The 21,126-nt window shown below is 40.8% G+C and overlaps 2 protein-coding genes across 3 annotated transcripts in view; both read left to right on the forward strand.

Annotated features, from left to right (window-relative positions):
* LOC133570505 (uncharacterized) overlaps window positions 1-21,126 on the forward strand; it is a 490,167-nt gene that overhangs the window by 216,779 nt on the left and 252,262 nt on the right. The window lies entirely within an intron of this gene.
* On the forward strand, window positions 354-20,554 carry LOC133570701 (uncharacterized). The gene is made up of 3 exons (XM_061923396.1): window positions 354-371; window positions 5,481-5,703; window positions 18,769-20,554. The coding sequence occupies exons 1-3, from the start codon at window positions 354-356 to the stop codon at window positions 20,196-20,198; spliced, it is 1,671 nt and encodes a 556-aa protein (XP_061779380.1). The 3' UTR covers window positions 20,199-20,554.

The raw sequence follows: 21,126 nt of genomic DNA on the forward strand, positions 1-21,126 counted from the left end.
GATATAATTAAGATAATGAAGGATGACGTGATTAAGAAATGTGTAATATAGATTAGAATAGGCCGTGCAACTAATCATATGTCCTGAGTTCCAGTTGAAACTGGGTGCAAGTTCATGCCCACGCACATAAACTCTTATCGCCCACATTCTTGCCACGGTTTACGTGGCTTCTTGGCCCAGGTCTGAAGGACAACACCAGATATGAAGTCAGAGTCCAGGGAGAAAAAAGCAGCAGTCAGTGTCGCACAGAAGGAACCTTCCTGGTGTTACCTGACGGCACGACCACCAAGCTGCGACACCACTACAAAGGCTCCTCCATGCTCGTGCTCGTACCACAGCCTGAAGTACCAGCAATGGCCAACATCTACTGGGTACGCCTCCTCCCGGGAAGGAGTGAAGGACAAGGACTGCTCCAACTGTTCTATCAGTGAAAGCCCTGGCTGACTGAGCTACGTCCGTATGTACCGCCACCTGTTATGATCACCAGTCAGACGACTCATACCAGGAGGCCTTTGACTTCTATATATGTTGGAACTTAGGGTGTGGCTGATCATGTTGACCTTTCATTGCAACAACTAGCATGGTATAAGATGGACACCATTGCTGTCCCACATTGTTCCCTTGCTCTCTGTCCCGCCTATCAAGCCAAAGACTTAGGTCCAATGACGAAACAGGGCGTAGCTGCCGCTGATTGGACCGACACGCAAATACCACATTTTCAACACTCCAAGTTGTCGGTTAAAAACATAGCTATGAGCTGCACTTTGGACACACCTGCTGTAGGAGCTAGCAGCTACACAACAGCTAAGCTAAAACAGCACATTGAAGCATATCAAATAATTATAGTTGCTTAATACGTACACAAAGTCTCCAAAATAGAAGTCGGATAGAAAGTATCCAGTACCAAAGGTGTCCACATCGTTCAACTTTCTACGTCATGAGCTTGACTAATGAATTATTGTGGCCACTAGGTGTTGGGAAAGATCAAATCGAACAATTGCAAAAGCATCCGTCATAAGGTTAGTGTTTTTCTTATATGTGTGTCAAAATGTATAAGCATCCTCATCCTTCCCGGTAAGGTCTATTCAGGTGTACTGGAGAGGAGTTTACACCGGATAGTCGAACCTCTGATTCAGGAGGAACAGTGTGGTTTTCGTCCTGGTGGTGGAACTGTGGACCAGGTCTATACTCTGGGCAGGGTCCTTAGGGTGCATGGGAGGTAACCCAACCAGTCTCCATGTGCTTTGTGGACTTGGAGAAGGCATTCGACCGTGTCCCTCGGGAAGTCCTGTGGGGAGTGCTCAGAGAGTATGGGGTATCGGACTGTCTGATTGTGGTGGTCCGCTCCCTGTACGATCAGTGTCAGAGCTTGGTCCACATTGCCGGCAGTAAGTCGGACCCGTTTCCAGTGAGGGTTGGACTCCGCCAAGGCACCGATTCTGTTCATAACTTTTATGGACAAAATTACTAGATGCAGTCAAGGCATTGAGGGGATCTGGTTTGGTGGCTGCAGGATTAGGTCTCTGCTTTTTGCAGATGATGTGGTCCTGATGGCTTCATCTGGCCAGGATCTTCAGCTCTCACTGGATCGGTTCGCAGCCGAGTGTGAAGCGACTGGAATGAGAATTAGCACCTCCAAGTCCGAGTCCAAGGTTCTCGCCCGGAAAAGGGTGGAGTGCCATCTGCGGGTTGGGGAGGAGACCCTGCCCCAAGTGGAGGAGTTCAAGTACCTCGGAGTCTTGTTCACGAGTGAGGGAAGAGTGGATCGTGAGATCGACAGGCGGATCGGTGCGGCGTCTTCAGTAATGCGGACGCTGTATCGATCCGTTGTGGTGAAGAAGGAGCTGAGCCGGAAAGCAAAGCTCTCAATTTACCGGTCGATCTACGTTCCCATCCTCACCTATGGTCATGAACTTTGGGTCATGACCGAAAGGACAAAATCACGGGTACAAGCGGCCCAAATGAGTTTCCTCCGCCGGGTGGCGGGGCTCTCTCTTAGAGATAGGGTGAGAAGCTCTGTCATCCGGGAGGAGCTCAAAGTAAAGCCGCTGCTCCTCCACATCGAGAAGAGCCAGATGAGGTGGTTCGGGCATTTGGTCAGGATGCCACCCGAACGCCTCCCTAGGGAGGTGTTATGGGCACGTACGACCGGTAGGAGGCCACGGGGAAGACCCAGGACACGTTGGGTAGAATTTGTCTCCCGGCTGGCCTGGGAACGCCTCGCGATGCACTGGGAAGAGCTGGACGAAGCGGCTGGGGAGAGGGAAGTCTGGGCTTCCCTGCTTAGACTGCTGCCCCCGCGACCCGACCTCGGATAAGCAGAAGAAGATGGATGGATGGATGTGTAACACAACTTGATGTTTCTTGAATGTTGATGTTATCGTTCCTTCTCCTCTTTTGTTGGACAAAGTTCCTCCTCATACTCTGCTATCGTTTTTTTTTTCTAACATCACAAATATTTCTTCAACGGCAGCAGTTAGTCGCTGATTCACCAACACTCACATCATTTGTACTGTAGACATGTTCACACAATAATAACACTTTACACTTACATTGGATCTCTGCTTAATGTAGACATGTTCACACAATAATAACACTTTACACTTACATTGGATCTCTGCTTAATGTAGACATGTTCACACAATAATAACACTTTACACTTGCATTGGATCTCTGCTTAATGTAGACATGTTCACACAATAATAACACTTTAAACTTACATTGGATCTCTGCTTTGATGTGTCGATCACTTCCGCCTCTCTTTGTTAGCAGCTAACAAGCTAAGCTAAGCAGCAGGCTAGGCTAGCAGGTCAAAGTGCACTCAGACTAATGTATCCGCATACAAACAATTAATAAGGACGTTTACTCTGTTAAACGACATACATGTGCACATGGACGTTGTAATTAAGACCAAGAAACCATAATAACCAAAACAACGTATTCTCCGTCAGACGCCAGCTTGTTTTGTTCTTCCTCCTGTGTGACGTCATCGAGGTGTTCTCAACCGCGGAACAAATGTTGTCCAAACACGTGTTTCACTGGGACAATAGTGAGTGGTGCACACTTCCTTCGCCCAGCCACAGAACAACAGAAAGTGCCATTTAAGAGTTGCTGGTGTAACAATAAGAAGAATATATTCCACTCCTCTCTTGTACATGCGGCTTATGAGGTAATATACATTATATATGTTTATATTATTTACCTGATATGTTGTTCGAAGCTAACGTGCTAGCGGTAGCCCGCTAGCAGGCCTTTGTAGCAAATGCGAGCGTCTGAGGAGTGTATTTTATATGTTCTCTATGACAATTATATTGACTTATTTTATACTTTAACTGTTTTTTTGCTGTATAGTACAGTCACGCTTAACATCATTAAATAGTTGTTACTAGAAAGGAACAAACGTCTCGTAATTTAAGTCTGGAATAAGTCACATGGTATAATAATAATAATAAAACATTATATTTGGTATAGCACTTTTCAGTGTACTCAAAGACGCTTTACAGGATAAACATTAAAATTATTATTATTATGACAGTGTAATATAATGTATTACACATACATTGCAGTAGTCTACTTTGTGTTGGTGCTAACTTTATTAGCAATAAATACAAATTATGTTGTTTGCACGCACTTCTATTACCTTGTTGACATCCACCCATCCATTTTCCTACCGCTTGTCTTTTTTTGTGATTGGGGGGGGGGGGTGCTGGAGCCTATCTCAGCTGCATTCGGGCGGACATATGAAAATTCAATCAACTGATGCTTGTTATTATGAATACACTATTTGCACAATTGTAAATGATTGTATATATATATATTATATATGTAAGTAAATATTTAATTAAATAAATGTTAAATAATAAAAATGGCTTTAATATACTGTACACAAATTGAACATGCATCAATATTTTGTTTGTAATCGAATCATGAGGTACCCAAATATTCTCAAAAAAATATATATATATTTATATATATATATATATATATATATATATATATATATATATATATATATATATATATATATATATATACTATCTTTCCAAAAGTATTTGGCCTCCTGCCTTTACTCACATAAGAACTTGAAGTGCCATCCCATGGAATTGTCCAACATGTTTTGGTATCCTGGAGCATTCAAAGTTCCTCTCACTGGAACTAAGGGGCCAAGCCCAACTCCTGAAAAACCAACCCCACACCATAATTCCTCCTCCACCAAATTCCACACTCGGCACAATGCAGTCCGAAATGTAGCGTTCTCCTGGCAACCTCCAAACCCAGACTGGTCCATCAGGTTGCCAGATGGAAAAGCGTGATTCATCAGTCCAGACATCTCCACTGCTCTAGAGTCCAGTGGTGACATGCTTTACACCACTGCATCCCACGCTTTGCATTGGACTTAGTGATGTATGGCTTAGATGCAGCTGCTCGGCCATGGAAAGCCATTCCATGAAGCTCTCTGCGTTCTGTACGTGGGCTAATTGGAAGGTCACATGAAGTTTGGAGCTCTGTAGCAACTGACTGTGCAGAGAGTCTTTGCACTATGCTGACCTCTCTATCAGTTTACGTGGCCTACCACTTGGTGGCTGAGTTGCTGTTGTTCCCAAACTCTTCACTTTTCTTATAATAAAGCCGACAGTTGACTTTGGAATATTTAGGAGCGAGGAAATTTCACGACTGGATTTGTTGCGCAGGTGGCATCCTATGACAGTTCCACGCTGGAAATCACTGAGAGCGGCCCATTCTTTCACAAATGTTTGTAGAAACAGTCTCCATGCCTAAGTGCTTGGTTTTATAAGTGATTAGGACACCTAATTGTCATCATTTGGATGGGTGGCCAAATCCTTTTTGGCAATATAGTGTATATATATTCTCACGCCAGCACATTTCTTAAGGTGTGAGTGAGGTTCAACCAACATACTATCGCACGGCCACACTCGCTGGGACTTGTTACACGTGCTACGCTGCACTTCTGTTTGTTTTTTGTTGGGTTTAAGAATGTTGCTTTCACAGAAGGAAGAATGAGGAGAGGATATTGAACGTAAAAGTAAAGCCAACCGATCACAGCTCTGCAGTCCTGGTCACCATTGACGTGAAGTCGGACTATTTTGGAGGTGCACGTGACACGTCAAGGTTGGCTGGTAGGTTGGTAGTGGGAGGAGCGAGTTGGCGTCACTCGATGCTGCAGCACAATGAAACTTGTATCTGTGCAGACTGACTTAATGCAGTCATGACGGTATTAAAATCCCAGCAGGAGGTTTTCTATAAGTTGTTACTTTTTATCAATAATTTATGCAAATGCAAAAAACAAGATCAATTACACAATTCATAATAATCAATAACTGATGATTATTCCATGTGTAGAGGAACATCACCAGAAAGTGGTGTCTGTCCACTTGGAAAATATTATGTTTGATAGACTAAAAAATATTTGACACATCTGAGCTGAAGTTTGTTTGTGTTGTCTTGCGGACGTCCAACAGATGAACGCTCGTCAAGAAGAACGTCCCCTTCAGCAGCAGGAGGATGCACAGCCCCCCCACATTAAAGAAGAAGAGGAGGATCTCTGGGTTACTCAGGAGGAAGAGTTTCTTCCAGGGCAGGAGGAGACTGATCTCAGCAAGTTTCCACTGACTGTTGTCTCTGTGAAGACTGAAGAGCATGAAGACAAAGCACCTGAGTCCTCACAGCTTTATCACAGTCCAAGTAAGCACATATCATTTTATTCTCAGGGCATTCAATCCATCACAACTGGACTGTTCACTTTGTCTTAGAAGACTCATCCAAGTAGGCTTCATCACTTCATGCTAATACACTTCAAGTCTTAAATCTAATCATTGGAATTTAGAGGGGAACTGCACTTTTTTGGGGAATTTTTTCTATCGTTCACAATCATTATAAAAAACATGAGGGTGGATATATAAAAATAAATAAATCACATTCTAACTAGGGCTGGGCGATATGGCCTTTTATTAATATGTGGATATGTTTAGGCCATGTCACGATACACCATATATATGTGGATATGTTTAGGCCATGTCACGATACACCATATATATGTGGATATGTTTAGTCCATGTCACGATACACCATATATATGTGGATATGTTTAGGCCATGTCACGATACACCATATATATGTGGATATGTTTAGTCCATGTCACGATACACCATATATATGTGGATATGTTTAGGCCATGTCACGATACACCATATATATGTGGATATGTTTAGGCCATGTCACGATACACCATATATATGTGGATATGTTTAGGCCATGTCACGATACACCATGTATATGTGGATATGTTTAGACCATGTCACCATACACCATATATATGTGGATATGTTTAGGCCATGTCACGATACACCATATATATGTGGATATGTTTAGTCCATGTCACGATACACCATATATATGTGGATATGTTTAGTCCATGTCACGATACACCATATATATGTGGATATGTTTAGGCCATGTCACCATACACCATATATATGTGGATATGTTTAGTCCATGTCACGATACACCATATATATGTGGATATGTTTAGTCCATGTCACGATACACCATATATATGTGGATATGTTTAGTCCATGTCACGATACACCATGTATATGTGGATATGTTTAGGCCATGTCACGATACACCATATATATGTGGATATGTTTAGGCCACATCACGATACACCATATATATGTGGATATGTTTAGGCCACGTTACGATACACCATATATATGTGGATATGTTTAGGCCACGTCACGATACACCATATATATGTGGATATGTTTAGGCCATGTCACCATACACCATTTAATGTATATGTGGATATGTTTAGGCCATGTCACCATACACCATATACATGTGGATATGTTTAGTCCATGTCACGATACACCATATATATGTGGATATGTTTAGTCCATGTCACGATACACCATATATATGTGGATATGTTTAGGCCATGTCACGATACACCATATACATGTGGATATGTTTGGGCCATGTCACGATACACCATATATATGTGGATATGTTTAGGCCATGTCACGATACACCATATATATGTGGATATGTTTGGGCCATGTCACGATACACCATATACATGTGGATATGTTTGGGCCATGTCACGATACACCATATATATGTGGATATGTTTAGGCCATGTCACGATACACCATATATATGTGGATATGTTTAGGCCATGTCACGATACACCATATATATGTGGATATGTTTAGTCCATGTCACGATACACCATATATATGTGGATATGTTTAGGCCACGTCACGATACACCATATATATGTGGATATGTTTAGGCCATGTCACGATACACCATATATATGTGGATATGTTTGGGCCATGTCACGATACACCATATATATGTGGATATGTTTAGTCCATGTCACCATACACCATATATATGTGGATATGTTTAGGCCATGTCACGATACACCATATATATGTGGATATGTTTGGGCCATGTCACGATACACCATATATATGTGGATATGTTTAGTCCATGTCACGATACACCATATATATGTGGATATGTTTAGGCCATGTCACGATACACCATATATATGTGGATATGTTTAGTCCATGTCACCATACACCATATATATGTGGATATGTTTAGGCCATGTCACGATACACCATATATATGTGGATATGTTTAGTTCATGTCACGATACACCATATATATGTGGATATGTTTAGTCCATGTCACGATACACCATATATATGTGGATATGTTTAGGCCATGTCACGATACACCATATATATATGGATATGTTTAGTCCATGTCACCATACACCATATATATGTGGATATGTTTAGGCCATGTCACGATACACCATATATATGTGGATATGTTTAGTTCATGTCACGATACACCATATATATGTGGATATGTTTAGGCCACTTTACGATACGCCATATATTTGGATATGTTTAGGCCATGTCACGATACACCATATATATGTGGATATGTTTAGTCCATGTCACGATACACCATATATATGTGGATATGTTTAGGCCATGTCACGATACACCATATATATGTGGATATGTTTAGTCCATGTCACGATACACCATATATATGTGGATATGTTTAGGCCATGTCACGATACACCATATATATGTGGATATGTTTAGTCCATGTCACCATACACCATATATATGTGGATATGTTTAGGCCATGTCACGATACACCATATATATGTGGATATGTTTAGGCCATGTCACGATACACCATATATATGTGGATATGTTTAGTCCATGTCACCATACACCATATATATGTGGATATGTTTAGGCCATGTCACGATACACCATATATATGTGGATATGTTTAGTTCATGTCACGATACACCATATATATGTGGATATGTTTAGTCCATGTCACCATACACCATATATATGTGGATATGTTTAGGCCATGTCACGATACACCATATATATGTGGATATGTTTAGTTCATGTCACGATACACCATATATATGTGGATATGTTTAGTCCATGTCACGATACACCATATATATGTGGATATGTTTAGGCCATGTCACGATACACCATATATATGTGGATATGTTTAGTCCATGTCACCATACACCATATATATGTGGATATGTTTAGGCCATGTCACGATACACCATATATATGTGGATATGTTTAGTCCATGTCACCATACACCATATATATGTGGATATGTTTAGGCCATGTCACGATACACCATATATATGTGGATATGTTTAGTTCATGTCACGATACACCATATATATGTGGATATGTTTAGTCCATGTCACCATACACCATATATATGTGGATATGTTTAGGCCATGTCACGATACACCATATATATGTGGATATGTTTAGTTCATGTCACGATACACCATATATATGTGGATATGTTTAGGCCACTTTACGATACGCCATATATTTGGATATGTTTAGGCCATGTCACGATACACCATATATATGTGGATATGTTTAGTCCATGTCACGATACACCATATATATGTGGATATGTTTAGGCCACGTCACGATACACCATATATATGTGGATATGTTTAGGCCATGTCACCATACACCATTTAATGTATATGTGGATATGTTTAGTCCATGTCACGATACCCCATATATATGTGGATATGTTTAGGCCATGTCACGATACACCATATACATGTGGCTATGTTTGGGCCATGTCACGATACACCATATATATGTGGATATGTTTAGGCCATGTCACGATACACCATATATATGTGGATATGTTTAGTCCATGTCACGATACACCATATATATGTGGATATGTTTAGGCCATGTCACGATACACCATATACATGTGGCTATGTTTGGGCCATGTCACGATACACCATATATATGTGGATATGTTTAGGCCATGTCACGATACACCATATATATGTGGATATGTTTGGGCCATGTCACGATACACCATATATATGTGGATATGTTTAGGCCATGTCACGATACACCATATATATGTGGATATGTTTAGGCCATGTCACGATACACCATATATATGTGGATATGTTTAGTCCATGTCACCATACACCATATATATGTGGATATGTTTAGGCCATGTCACGATACACCATATATATGTGGATATGTTTAGGCCATGTCACGATACACCATATATATGTGGATATGTTTAGGCCATGTCACGATACACCATATATATGTGGATATGTTTAGTCCATGTCACCATACACCATATATATGTGGATATGTTTAGGCCATGTCACGATACACCATATATATGTGGATATGTTTAGTCCATGTCACCATACACCATATATATGTGGATATGTTTAGGCCATGTCACGATACACCATATATATGTGGATATGTTTAGTTCATGTCACGATACACCATATATATGTGGATATGTTTAGTCCATGTCACGATACACCATATATATGTGGATATGTTTAGTCCATGTCACCATACACCATATATATGTGGATATGTTTAGTCCATGTCACGATACACCATATATATGTGGATATGTTTAGGCCATGTCACGATACACCATATATATGTTGATATGTTTAGGCCACATCACGATACACCATATATATGTGGATATGTTTAGGCCATGTCACGATACACCATATATATGTGGATATGTTTAGGCCACGTCACGATACACCATATATATGTGGATATGTTTAGGCCATGTCGCGATACACCATATATATGTGGATATGTTTAGTCCATGTCACGATACACCATATATATGTGGATATGTTTAGGCCACGTTACGATACACCATATATATGTGGATATGTTTAGGCCACGTCACGATACACCATATATATGTGGATATGTTTAGGCCACGTTACGATACACCATATATATGTGGATATGTTTAGGCCACGTCACGATACACCATATATATGTGGATATGTTTCGGCCATGTCACCATACACCATTTAATGTATATGTGGATATGTTTAGGCCATGTCACCATACACCATATACATGTGGATATGTTTAGTCCATGTCACGATACACCATATATATGTGGATATGTTTAGGCCATGTCACGATACACCATATATATGTGGATATGTTTAGGCCATGTCACGATACACCATCTATATGTGGATATGTTTAGTCCATGTCACGATACACCATATATATGTGGATATGTTTAGTCCATGTCACGATACACCATATATATGTGGATTTGTTTAGTCCATGTCACCATACACCATATATATGTGGATATGTTTAGGCCATGTCACGATACACCATATATATGTGGATATGTTTAGTTCATGTCACGATACACCATATATATGTGGATATGTTTAGTCCATGTCACGATACACCATATATATGTGGATATGTTTAGTCCATGTCACCATACACCATATATATGTGGATATGTTTAGTCCATGTCACGATACACCATATATATGTGGATATGTTTAGGCCATGTCACGATACACCATATATATGTTGATATGTTTAGGCCACATCACGATACACCATATATATGTGGATATGTTTAGGCCATGTCACGATACACCATATATATGTGGATATGTTTAGGCCACGTCACGATACACCATATATATGTGGATATGTTTAGGCCATGTCGCGATACACCATATATATGTGGATATGTTTAGTCCATGTCACGATACACCATATATATGTGGATATGTTTAGGCCACGTTACGATACACCATATATATGTGGATATGTTTAGGCCACGTCACGATACACCATATATATGTGGATATGTTTAGGCCACGTTACGATACACCATATATATGTGGATATGTTTAGGCCACGTCACGATACACCATATATATGTGGATATGTTTCGGCCATGTCACCATACACCATTTAATGTATATGTGGATATGTTTAGGCCATGTCACCATACACCATATACATGTGGATATGTTTAGTCCATGTCACGATACACCATATATATGTGGATATGTTTAGGCCATGTCACGATACACCATATATATGTGGATATGTTTAGGCCATGTCACGATACACCATCTATATGTGGATATGTTTAGTCCATGTCACGATACACCATATATATGTGGATATGTTTAGTCCATGTCACGATACACCATATATATGTGGATTTGTTTAGTCCATGTCACGATACACCATATATATGTGGATATGTTTAGGCCATGTCACGATACACCATCTATATGTGGATATGTTTAGTCCATGTCACGATACACCATATATATGTGGATATGTTTAGTCCATGTCACGATACACCATATATATGTGGATTTGTTTAGTCCATGTCACGATACACCATATATACCGTATTTTCCGCACTATAAGGCGCACCTAAAAACCACAATTTTTCTCAAAAGCTGACAGTGCGCCTAATAACCCGGTGCGCTTTATTACGATTCATTTTCATAAAGTTTCGGTCTCGCAACTTCGGTAAACAGCCGCCATCTTTTTTCCCGGTAGAACAGGAAGCGCTTCTTCTTCTACGCAAGCAACCGCCAAGGAAAGCACCCGCCCCCATAGAACAGGAAGCGCTTCACCCGCCCCCATAGAAAAGGAAGCGCTTCACCCGCCCCCGGAAGAAGAAGAAAAAACGCGCGGATATCACCGTACGTTTCATTTCCTGTTTACATCTGTAAAGACCACAAAATGGCTCCTAATAAGCGATCCGGTTCATAAAAAGACGCAATCTCTCCATCCGCACACGGATTACTACCGTATTTCACAGCAACTGATATTCCTGTGAACCGCACTGTGGAACGGGAGCACGTACGGTGAATATTCGCACCACAGGGAATGAAGTCATCCTTCACTGTGGTTCTAGCTTGCCATGCTAACTTCCACTCATGGTGATATTCAAAAGGAAGACCTTGCCAAAAGAGACCTTTCCAGCCGGCGTCATCATAAAAGCTAACTCGAAGGGATGGATGGATGAAGAAAAGATGAGCGAGTGATTAAGGGAAGTTTACGCGAAGAGGCCGGGTGGCTTTTTTCACACAGCTCCGAAGGCGAACACACCTTCACTAAGACGGGCAGACAGCCTCGGACGACATACGCCAACATTTGCCAGTGGATCGTAAATGCTTGGGCAGATATTTCGGTCACAACTGTGGTCCGAGCTTTCCGGAAGGCAGGATTCACAGAACAACAGCGACACTGACTCCCGATGACTTCTACGAGACGGAACCGGCCATTTTGGATCCCGTATTCGCCCAACTTTTCAATTCGGACACCGAAGACGAAGAATTCGAAGGATTTACGAATGAAGAATAACTTCAGAAGGTGAGCGCTATGTTTATTTTGTGTGTTGTGACATTAACGTTAAAGCAACATTATGTTGCTATTGTTCTACACCATTTTGAATTTTACTATGTTTGTGATTGCACATTTGCGTACATTTTGGGACAGAGTTGTTAGAACGCTGGTTTTCAATATATTATTAAAGTTTGACTGAACTATCTGACTGTTTTTTTGACATTCACTTTAGCGCAGCGTTTTTTTGACATTCACTTTAGCGCAGCGTAGGCGCGGCTTTTAGTCCGGGGCGGCTTATTGGTGGACAAAATTATGAAATATGTAATTCATAGAAGGTGCGGCTAATAATCCGGTGCGCCTTATAGTGCGGAAAATACGGTATGTGGATTTGTTTAGTCCATGTCACGATACACCATATATATGTGGATATGTTTAGGCCATGTCACGATACACCATATATATGTGGATATGTTTAGGCCACATCACGATACACCATATATATGTGGATATGTTTAGGCCATGTCACGATACACCATATATATGTGGATATGTTTAGGCCATGTCACGATACACCATATATATGTGGATATGTTTAGTCCACGTCACGATACACCATATATAAGTGGATATGTTTAGGCCACGTCACGATACACCATATATATGTGGATATGTTTAGGCCATGTCGCGATACACCATATATATGTGGATATGTTTAGTCCATGTCACGATACACCATATATATGTGGATATGTTTAGGCCACGTTACGATACACCATATATATGTGGATATGTTTAGGCCACGTCACGATACACCATATATATGTGGATATGTTTAGGCCACGTTACGATACACCATATATATGTGGATATGTTTAGTCCACGTCACGATACACCATATATATGTGGATATGTTTAGGCCACGTCACGATACACCATATATATGTGGATATGTTTAGGCCATGTCGCGATACACCATATATATGTGGATATGTTTAGTCCATGTCACGATACACCATATATATGTGGATATGTTTAGGCCACGTTACGATACACCATATATATGTGGATATGTTTAGGCCACGTCACGATACACCATATATATGTGGATATGTTTAGGCCATGTCACCATACACCATTTAATGTATATGTGGATATGTTTAGGCCATGTCACCATACACCATATACATGTGGATATGTTTAGTCCATGTCACGATACACCATATATATGTGGATATGTTTAGGCCATGTCACGATACACCATATATATGTGGATATGTTTAGTCCATGTCACGATACACCATATATATGTGGATATGTTTAGGCCACGTTACGATACACCATATATATGTGGATATGTTTAGGCCATGTCATGATCCATCCATCCATTTTCTACCGCTTATTCCCTTTGGGGTCGCGGGGGGCGCTGGAGCCTATCTCAGCTACAATCGGGCGGAAGGCGGGGTACACCCTGGACAAGTCGCCACCTCATCGCAGCCATGTCATGATACACCATATATATGTGGATATGTTTAGGCCATGTCACCATACACCATATATATGTGGACATGTTTAGGCCATGTCACGATACACCATATATATGTGGATATGTTTAGGCCATGTCACCATACACCATATATATGTGGACATGTTTAGGCCATGTCACGATACACCATATATATGTGGATATGTTTAGGCCACGTTACGATACACCATATATATGTGGATATGTTTAGGCCACGTTACGATACACCATATATATGTGGATATGTTTAGGCCATGTCATGATACACCATATATATGTGGACATGTTTAGGCCATGTCACGATACACCATATATATGTGGATATGTTTAGGCCATGTCACCATACACCATATATATGTGGACATGTTTAGGCCATGTCACGATACACCATATATATGTGGATATGTTTAGGCCATGTCACGATACACCATATATATGTGGATATGTTTAGGCCATGTCACCATACACCATATATATGTTTAGTCCATGTCACCATACACCATAGATATGTTTAGTCCATGTCACCATACACCATATATATGTGGATATGTTTAGTCCATGTCACCATACACCATATATATGTGGATATGTTTAGGCCATGTCATGATACACCATATATATGTGGATATGTTTAGGCCACATCACGATACACCATATATATGTGGATATGTTTAGGCCATGTCACGATACACCATATATATGTGGATATGTTTAGGCCATGTCACCATACACCATATATATGTGGATATTTCCCCTTAGCCTTGAATGAACACTTGATGCATATAATCACAGCAGTATGATGATTCTATGTGTCTACATTAAAACATTCTTCTTCATACTGATTAATATATGCTACTTTTAAACTTACATGCAGAGAGGGAAATCACAACTAAGTCAATTTAGCAAAAGTGTATTCATTAAACAGTTATTAAGCAGTGGCACAAACATTCATGTCATTTCAAAACAGAAAGTGCAAGATTGTCAGAGACATTTTAAAACAAGCTATTAGTGCACTTTTGTGCATGATGTCACTAAGATGACATATCAAAACAACACTAAATTAAAGTGCACTTTTTGTACAGAACGCCACTACAATAGTTTAAAACAAATAAAGTGCACTTTTGTGCATGATGTAACACAAGATATTTCAATAAGTGTCAAATAAAAATGAGCTGCATAATAGGAAATCAAATAGTGTATGTCCTTCACTATGTGGTAGGTTCCTGCGGACGTTATCTCCTTCTGTTGTTGACTATTTGTTTCATACGGTGTTGATCTGGAGATGGTTGCTTGGATATTTTGTGGGTGGGGCACCGAACGGAGATGTTGACATGCAGAGTTTCAAGCACTCCTCATTCTCTAACGGGTGACTTTTCAAATGATGCTACATTAGCGGTGCTGCTACTTTTTGTAGCAACGCTTTTGCCGCATACTTGTTCACCATCTACCCGCTTGAAGCCAAACCACTGCCAGATGCTGGACTCACTGCTGTTTGTCTTGGGAATGAATTATTCCTTCATTTGTTACCAGATTCGCACCTTCTTTCTCTTGTATTACCACTAGCACCACTGGTGAGCTACTTCCTCGCCTTGGTGCTGGTGAAAGATTATTCCAGATCATGAATTGTGCCTTTCACCTGGATAGTAGAAGGATGAGGACGTACTTTCTCAAGTTGGTATTATTTGACAGCCAATTTAGACCCGGCAATGGCAAACGACACGAAAAGACGCTTGGCTTCACCCCCCTTTTCCGTGCGAGGATTATGAATCATTTTTTATCTAAACGAGAATATAACCACATTCTGTCAGTCTGCGTCATAGTGACAAGAGACCTTGTATAGTAAGTACTGTTTTATTATATTTGTTGGATCTTATGAAGTCTGCATTGTAGAGCTGCAGCTATCGAATATTTTATTAATCAAGTATTCTATAAAAAATCCCGATCGATTAATCGAGTAATTGATCAAATCATATTTTTGCTTAAAAAAAAGATATATGTTTTGTCCTGTCCAGCTTCTCAGGCAAATCATGGAGTTGATGTAGATGCCCATATCGGCTGTACAAATTTACTTTACAAAAGAGAAGTGTGGGATACTTCTCTTGTTGCCTTATTTGTATTTTGACTTTATTAAATGGATTTATCTTATTATTTGGTGCAGCCGCAGTTCCATTATTAACTTAGTAGTTGTGTCATCGGATTTGCGGCCTCATGTTTTGGACACTCGGGTGAAGAGAGGGGCGGAGCTTTCTACCAATCACCTGATGGTGAACTGGCTCCGATGGAGGGGGAGGATGCCAGACGGACCTGGCAGGCCCAAACGCATTGTGAGGGTCTGCTGGGAACGTCCAGCAGAATCTCCTGTCAGAGAGAGTTTCAATTTCCACCTCCGGAAGAACTTTGAACATGTCACGAGGGAGGCACTGGATATTGAGTCCGAGTGGACCATGTTCCGTGCCTCTATTGTCGGCTGATTGGAGCTGTGGTCTCAAGGTGGTTGGTGCCTGTTGTGGCGGTAATCCTAGAACCCGCTGGTGGACACCAGCAGTGAGGGATGCCGTCAAGCTGAAGAAAGAGTCCTATCGGGTCCTTTTGGCTCATAGGACTCCGGAGGCAGCGGACAGGTACTGACAGGCCAAGCGAAGTGCGGCTTCAGCAGTCGCGGAGGCAAAAACTCGGACATGGGAGGAGTTTGGGGAAGCCATGGAAAACGACCTCCGGACGGCTTCTAAGCGATTCTAGTCCACCATCCGCCGCCTCGGGGGGGGGGGGGGGGGGGGGGAAGCAGTGCACTGTCAACACCGTGTATGGTGAGGATGGTGTACTGCTGACCTCTAATGCGGCTGTTGTGGATCGGTGGAGGGAATACTTCGAAGACCTCCTCAATCCCACCAACACATCTTCCTATGAGGAAGCAGTGCCTGGGGAATCTGTGGTGGGCTCTCCTATTTCTGGGGCTGAGGTTGCCGAGGTAGTTAAAAAGCTCCTCAGTGGTGGATGAGATCCGCCCAGAGTTCCTTAAGGCTCTGGATGCTGTGGGGCTGTCTTGGTTGACAAGACTCTGCAACATCGCATGGACATCAGGGGCGGTACCTCTGGACTTATTGCCTGTAAACAATCACAAAATCATCAAAAAATATAAAATACAAAATATCGATCAAACCACTGTATCAACCTTATACTGATATTATACTTGGTATTGTTACTGTCAATTTTTGTGTCGATCGAACCACATTTTTTTAAATTTAAGAGGGTTTGTGTGGGTCATTAAAAAGCATTAAAGGCATTGAATAGACTGTGCATAAATTAAGGCCTTAAATGGTATTAAAAAGCATTAAATACGATGTCCAGAGGCATTCAAATATTCATGTAATCGTAGGCCGGGACCGATATAAATGAAAATAAACCTAATAACTTCATTGTTGCTGTCATCAATACATTGCTTTGTCCGTGTGTTTCCTTCTTGGTCTCTGGATTTTAAACTGGACTAAGGTCTCACTCTGTGCATGGCTCTCAGCACCTGAGCATGTTAATTCTACAGCAGACTTACATGAACAAAGTAAGTTATTCACAACCTTTGGTTCGGCTACTTGCAATTCTCCTCTACACATTTTCCTAGTGTTGGCGACACTCACTTTAATGTTAGAGATATGCCTGTTTTATGATTCTTTAATTTTGGGCCTTTTAAATTTCAGCATGTCTTCGTCTATTTGTGTCAAGCAGGTGAAATTAGGTCTGAAAACCTTTGACAAGTGGACTTCATGTCCATTAGGTCTTTTCAAAGTGTAGAATACCATCCGCCCTAAACAGAATATTCTACTTTGAAAGTAAACTGGATCATTTATTTTGTGTTTATGCATGACTTCTTGTCCCACACAAGCAGATTTTAGCTCAATTGAACCGCCTTGTTGTGTCGACCACTAAATATAGAAGCCAGGCGGTGGAAACTGACACATTGACTTCAAAACAAAAAAATGGAACGAGTCTGTCGCCGTGGCGCCGCCGTTCCACATCTAGTGGAAATCCCCGGTTACACTTACAAACGTTGCTTGGCGAGATAAAAGAAGAAACCATACTTCGGGTTTATGGCACGTAGCAAAAGGAAATGCACTTTCAACCCACTGCACTCGCAGTGAGCGAACTCGACCACAAGGTAGCGCCATAGCAGAGACAACAATACAGAATACAGATTTACAATGTAAACGACCTAATCTTTTCTCCAACTTTATACATCATACCTCAGGCAGAAGGGAATTTATGACAATACAGATTTTAGGCCATATTGCCCACCCCTCGTAAAACGTTGTCTTCTCTTCCTGTGAATGATGTTGTAAACAGAAGTGTGTTGGTTTTCAGGCCAATTCATACATTAACTTGTTATTTTAAGTACATGTGAACTTACTAAATGCCTCATGTGACTGAGCAAATCTGGACATTTCTCATGCATGTTTGTCATTTTGTGTCCTGCAGACGTCTGTGAAGAACAACTTATGCCTGAAAAACAGGAGAATAGCTTCAGGATGTTGAAGGAGGATCCACCAAAGAGGAAGACCAGGCACCACGGACCCTCTGGCGTCTCCTTTTCCTCTTTGACACAGACCCTTCCCTGTAAAAAGGAAGAGGAAGACTCACTGACCCCCCACATTAAAGAGGAAGAGGGAGAACACAGCATCAGTCAGGAGGGAGATCATATTGAAGGACTGGTGGAGTTCCTAGTGACTGGTGTCCCTGTGAAGAGTGAAGATGATGAGGTCAAAGGTGAAAGTGAGGAGAAGAGAGAGGCGGAGCCTCCAAGCAGCAGCTCAACACAACACATGACAACAGAAGCTGATGGAGACCACTGTGGAGGATCACAAGCAGACAAGATCTTAGCTCCACTATCAGATAGTGAGGACACAACGTCACACTCTCCTGACACTGATGATGAAGACTCTAAAGATGATGCAACATGTCACACTGACAACACTCACTTCACATGTTCTCACTGTCACAAAACTTTTAATGACCGTTGCAATATGAAAAGACACATGAGAACACACACTGGTGAAAAACCTTTTTCTTGTTCAATCTGTGGTAAAGGTTTTACACAAAGTCAATATCTGAAAGTACACATGAGAGCGCACACTGGTGAAAAACCCTTTTCCTGTTCAAACTGTGGTAAAGGTTTTACACAAAGTCAATATTTGAAAGTACACATGAGAAGACACACTGGAGAAAAACCTTTTTTCTGTTCAACCTGTGGTAAAGGTTTTACACATAGTCAATATTTGAAAATACACATGAGAACACACACTGGTGAAAAACCTTTTATCTGTTCAATCTGTAGTAAAGGTTTTACACAAAGTCAAGATTTGAAAGTACACATGAGAACACACACTGGTGAAAAACCTTTTATCTGTTCAATCTGTAGTAAAGGTTTTACACAAAGTCAATATTTGAAAGTACACATGAGAACACACACTGGTGAAACACCCTTTTCCTGTTCAACCTGTGGTAAAGGTTTTACACAAAGTCAAAATTTGAAAACACACTTGAGAGTACACACTGGTGAAAAACCCTTTTCCTGTTCAACCTGTGGTAAAGGTTTTACACAAAGTCAAGATTTGAAAGTACACATGATAGCACACACTGGTGAAAAACCTTTTTCCTGTTCAACCTGTGGTAAAGGTTTTACACAAAGTCAATATTTGAAAGTACACATGAGAACACACACTGGTGAAAAAACTTTTTCTTGTTCAACCTGTGGTAAAGGTTTTACACTAAGTCAGCATTTGAAAAGACACATGAGAACACACCCAGGAGAGAAAGTGTTGAGTTGCAGTGTGTGTGGTGAAAGATTCTCTTATAACTACCAGTGCAAGAAACACAAGTGTGCTGGTGAGAACAGCAGCAGCAAATGAAACTGCAGGATTTGAAATAAACTGTCAAGACTTTAATGTTGACTTTCTGACAACATCAGCACATATAACATGTGTGACATTGTTGTTTGTGTAACTATCTTGTTAATATTCTCCTACATTTTTTTTTAACATTGATGTTCCAGGTAATCTTATTTTCAGTGAAGGTTTAGGATAGCCAAATATAAGCTTTGGCTACAGCCTATTCTTTTTTCGGTCACGCTTTTTCTTTTCTTTTCCTTTTGTGTGTAAATGTGTATGATTTTTATAAATGTATAGTCTGTACTCTTAAACTGGTCACACACAATGGTTAATGGTTGACGGTTGATTATATGACCGAAATAAACGTATTTCATTAATTCATTCATTCATTCATTCATTTATAGATTAGATTGTTTGAAATATGGAAGTATTACATAAATATAATTCTTTTCACTTCACTTGGGTATAAAAATAACTTCCCAAAAAATGCTCAGTCGCTATTTACAGTATATTCTCTCTTTATCTTATTTACTTATTTACCCTACAGATATCCAGCAGCCCCCTCACATTAAAGAGGAAGAGGAGGATCCAAAGTCCCCACCCCCCACACACACACATTAAAGAGGAAGAGGAGGAAGTGTGGATCACTCAGGAGGGAGAGTGTGTTGTAGGGCAGGAGGAGGATGATGTCAGCAAGTTTCCACTGACTGTTGTCTCTGTGAAGACTGAAGAGCATGAAGACAAAGCACCTGAGTCCTCACAGCTTCATCACAGTCCAAGTAAGCACATATCATTTTATTCTCAGGGCATTCAATCCATCACAACTGGACTGTTCACTTAGTCTTAGAAGACTCATCCAAGTAGGCTTCATCACTTCATGCTCATACACTTCAAGTCTTAAATCTAATCATTGGAATTTAGAGGGGAACTGCTCCTTTTTGGGGGAATG

Source organism: Nerophis lumbriciformis, linkage group LG28, assembly GCF_033978685.3.
Source record: "Nerophis lumbriciformis linkage group LG28, RoL_Nlum_v2.1, whole genome shotgun sequence".
Taxonomy (NCBI): Eukaryota; Metazoa; Chordata; class Actinopteri; order Syngnathiformes; family Syngnathidae; genus Nerophis; species Nerophis lumbriciformis.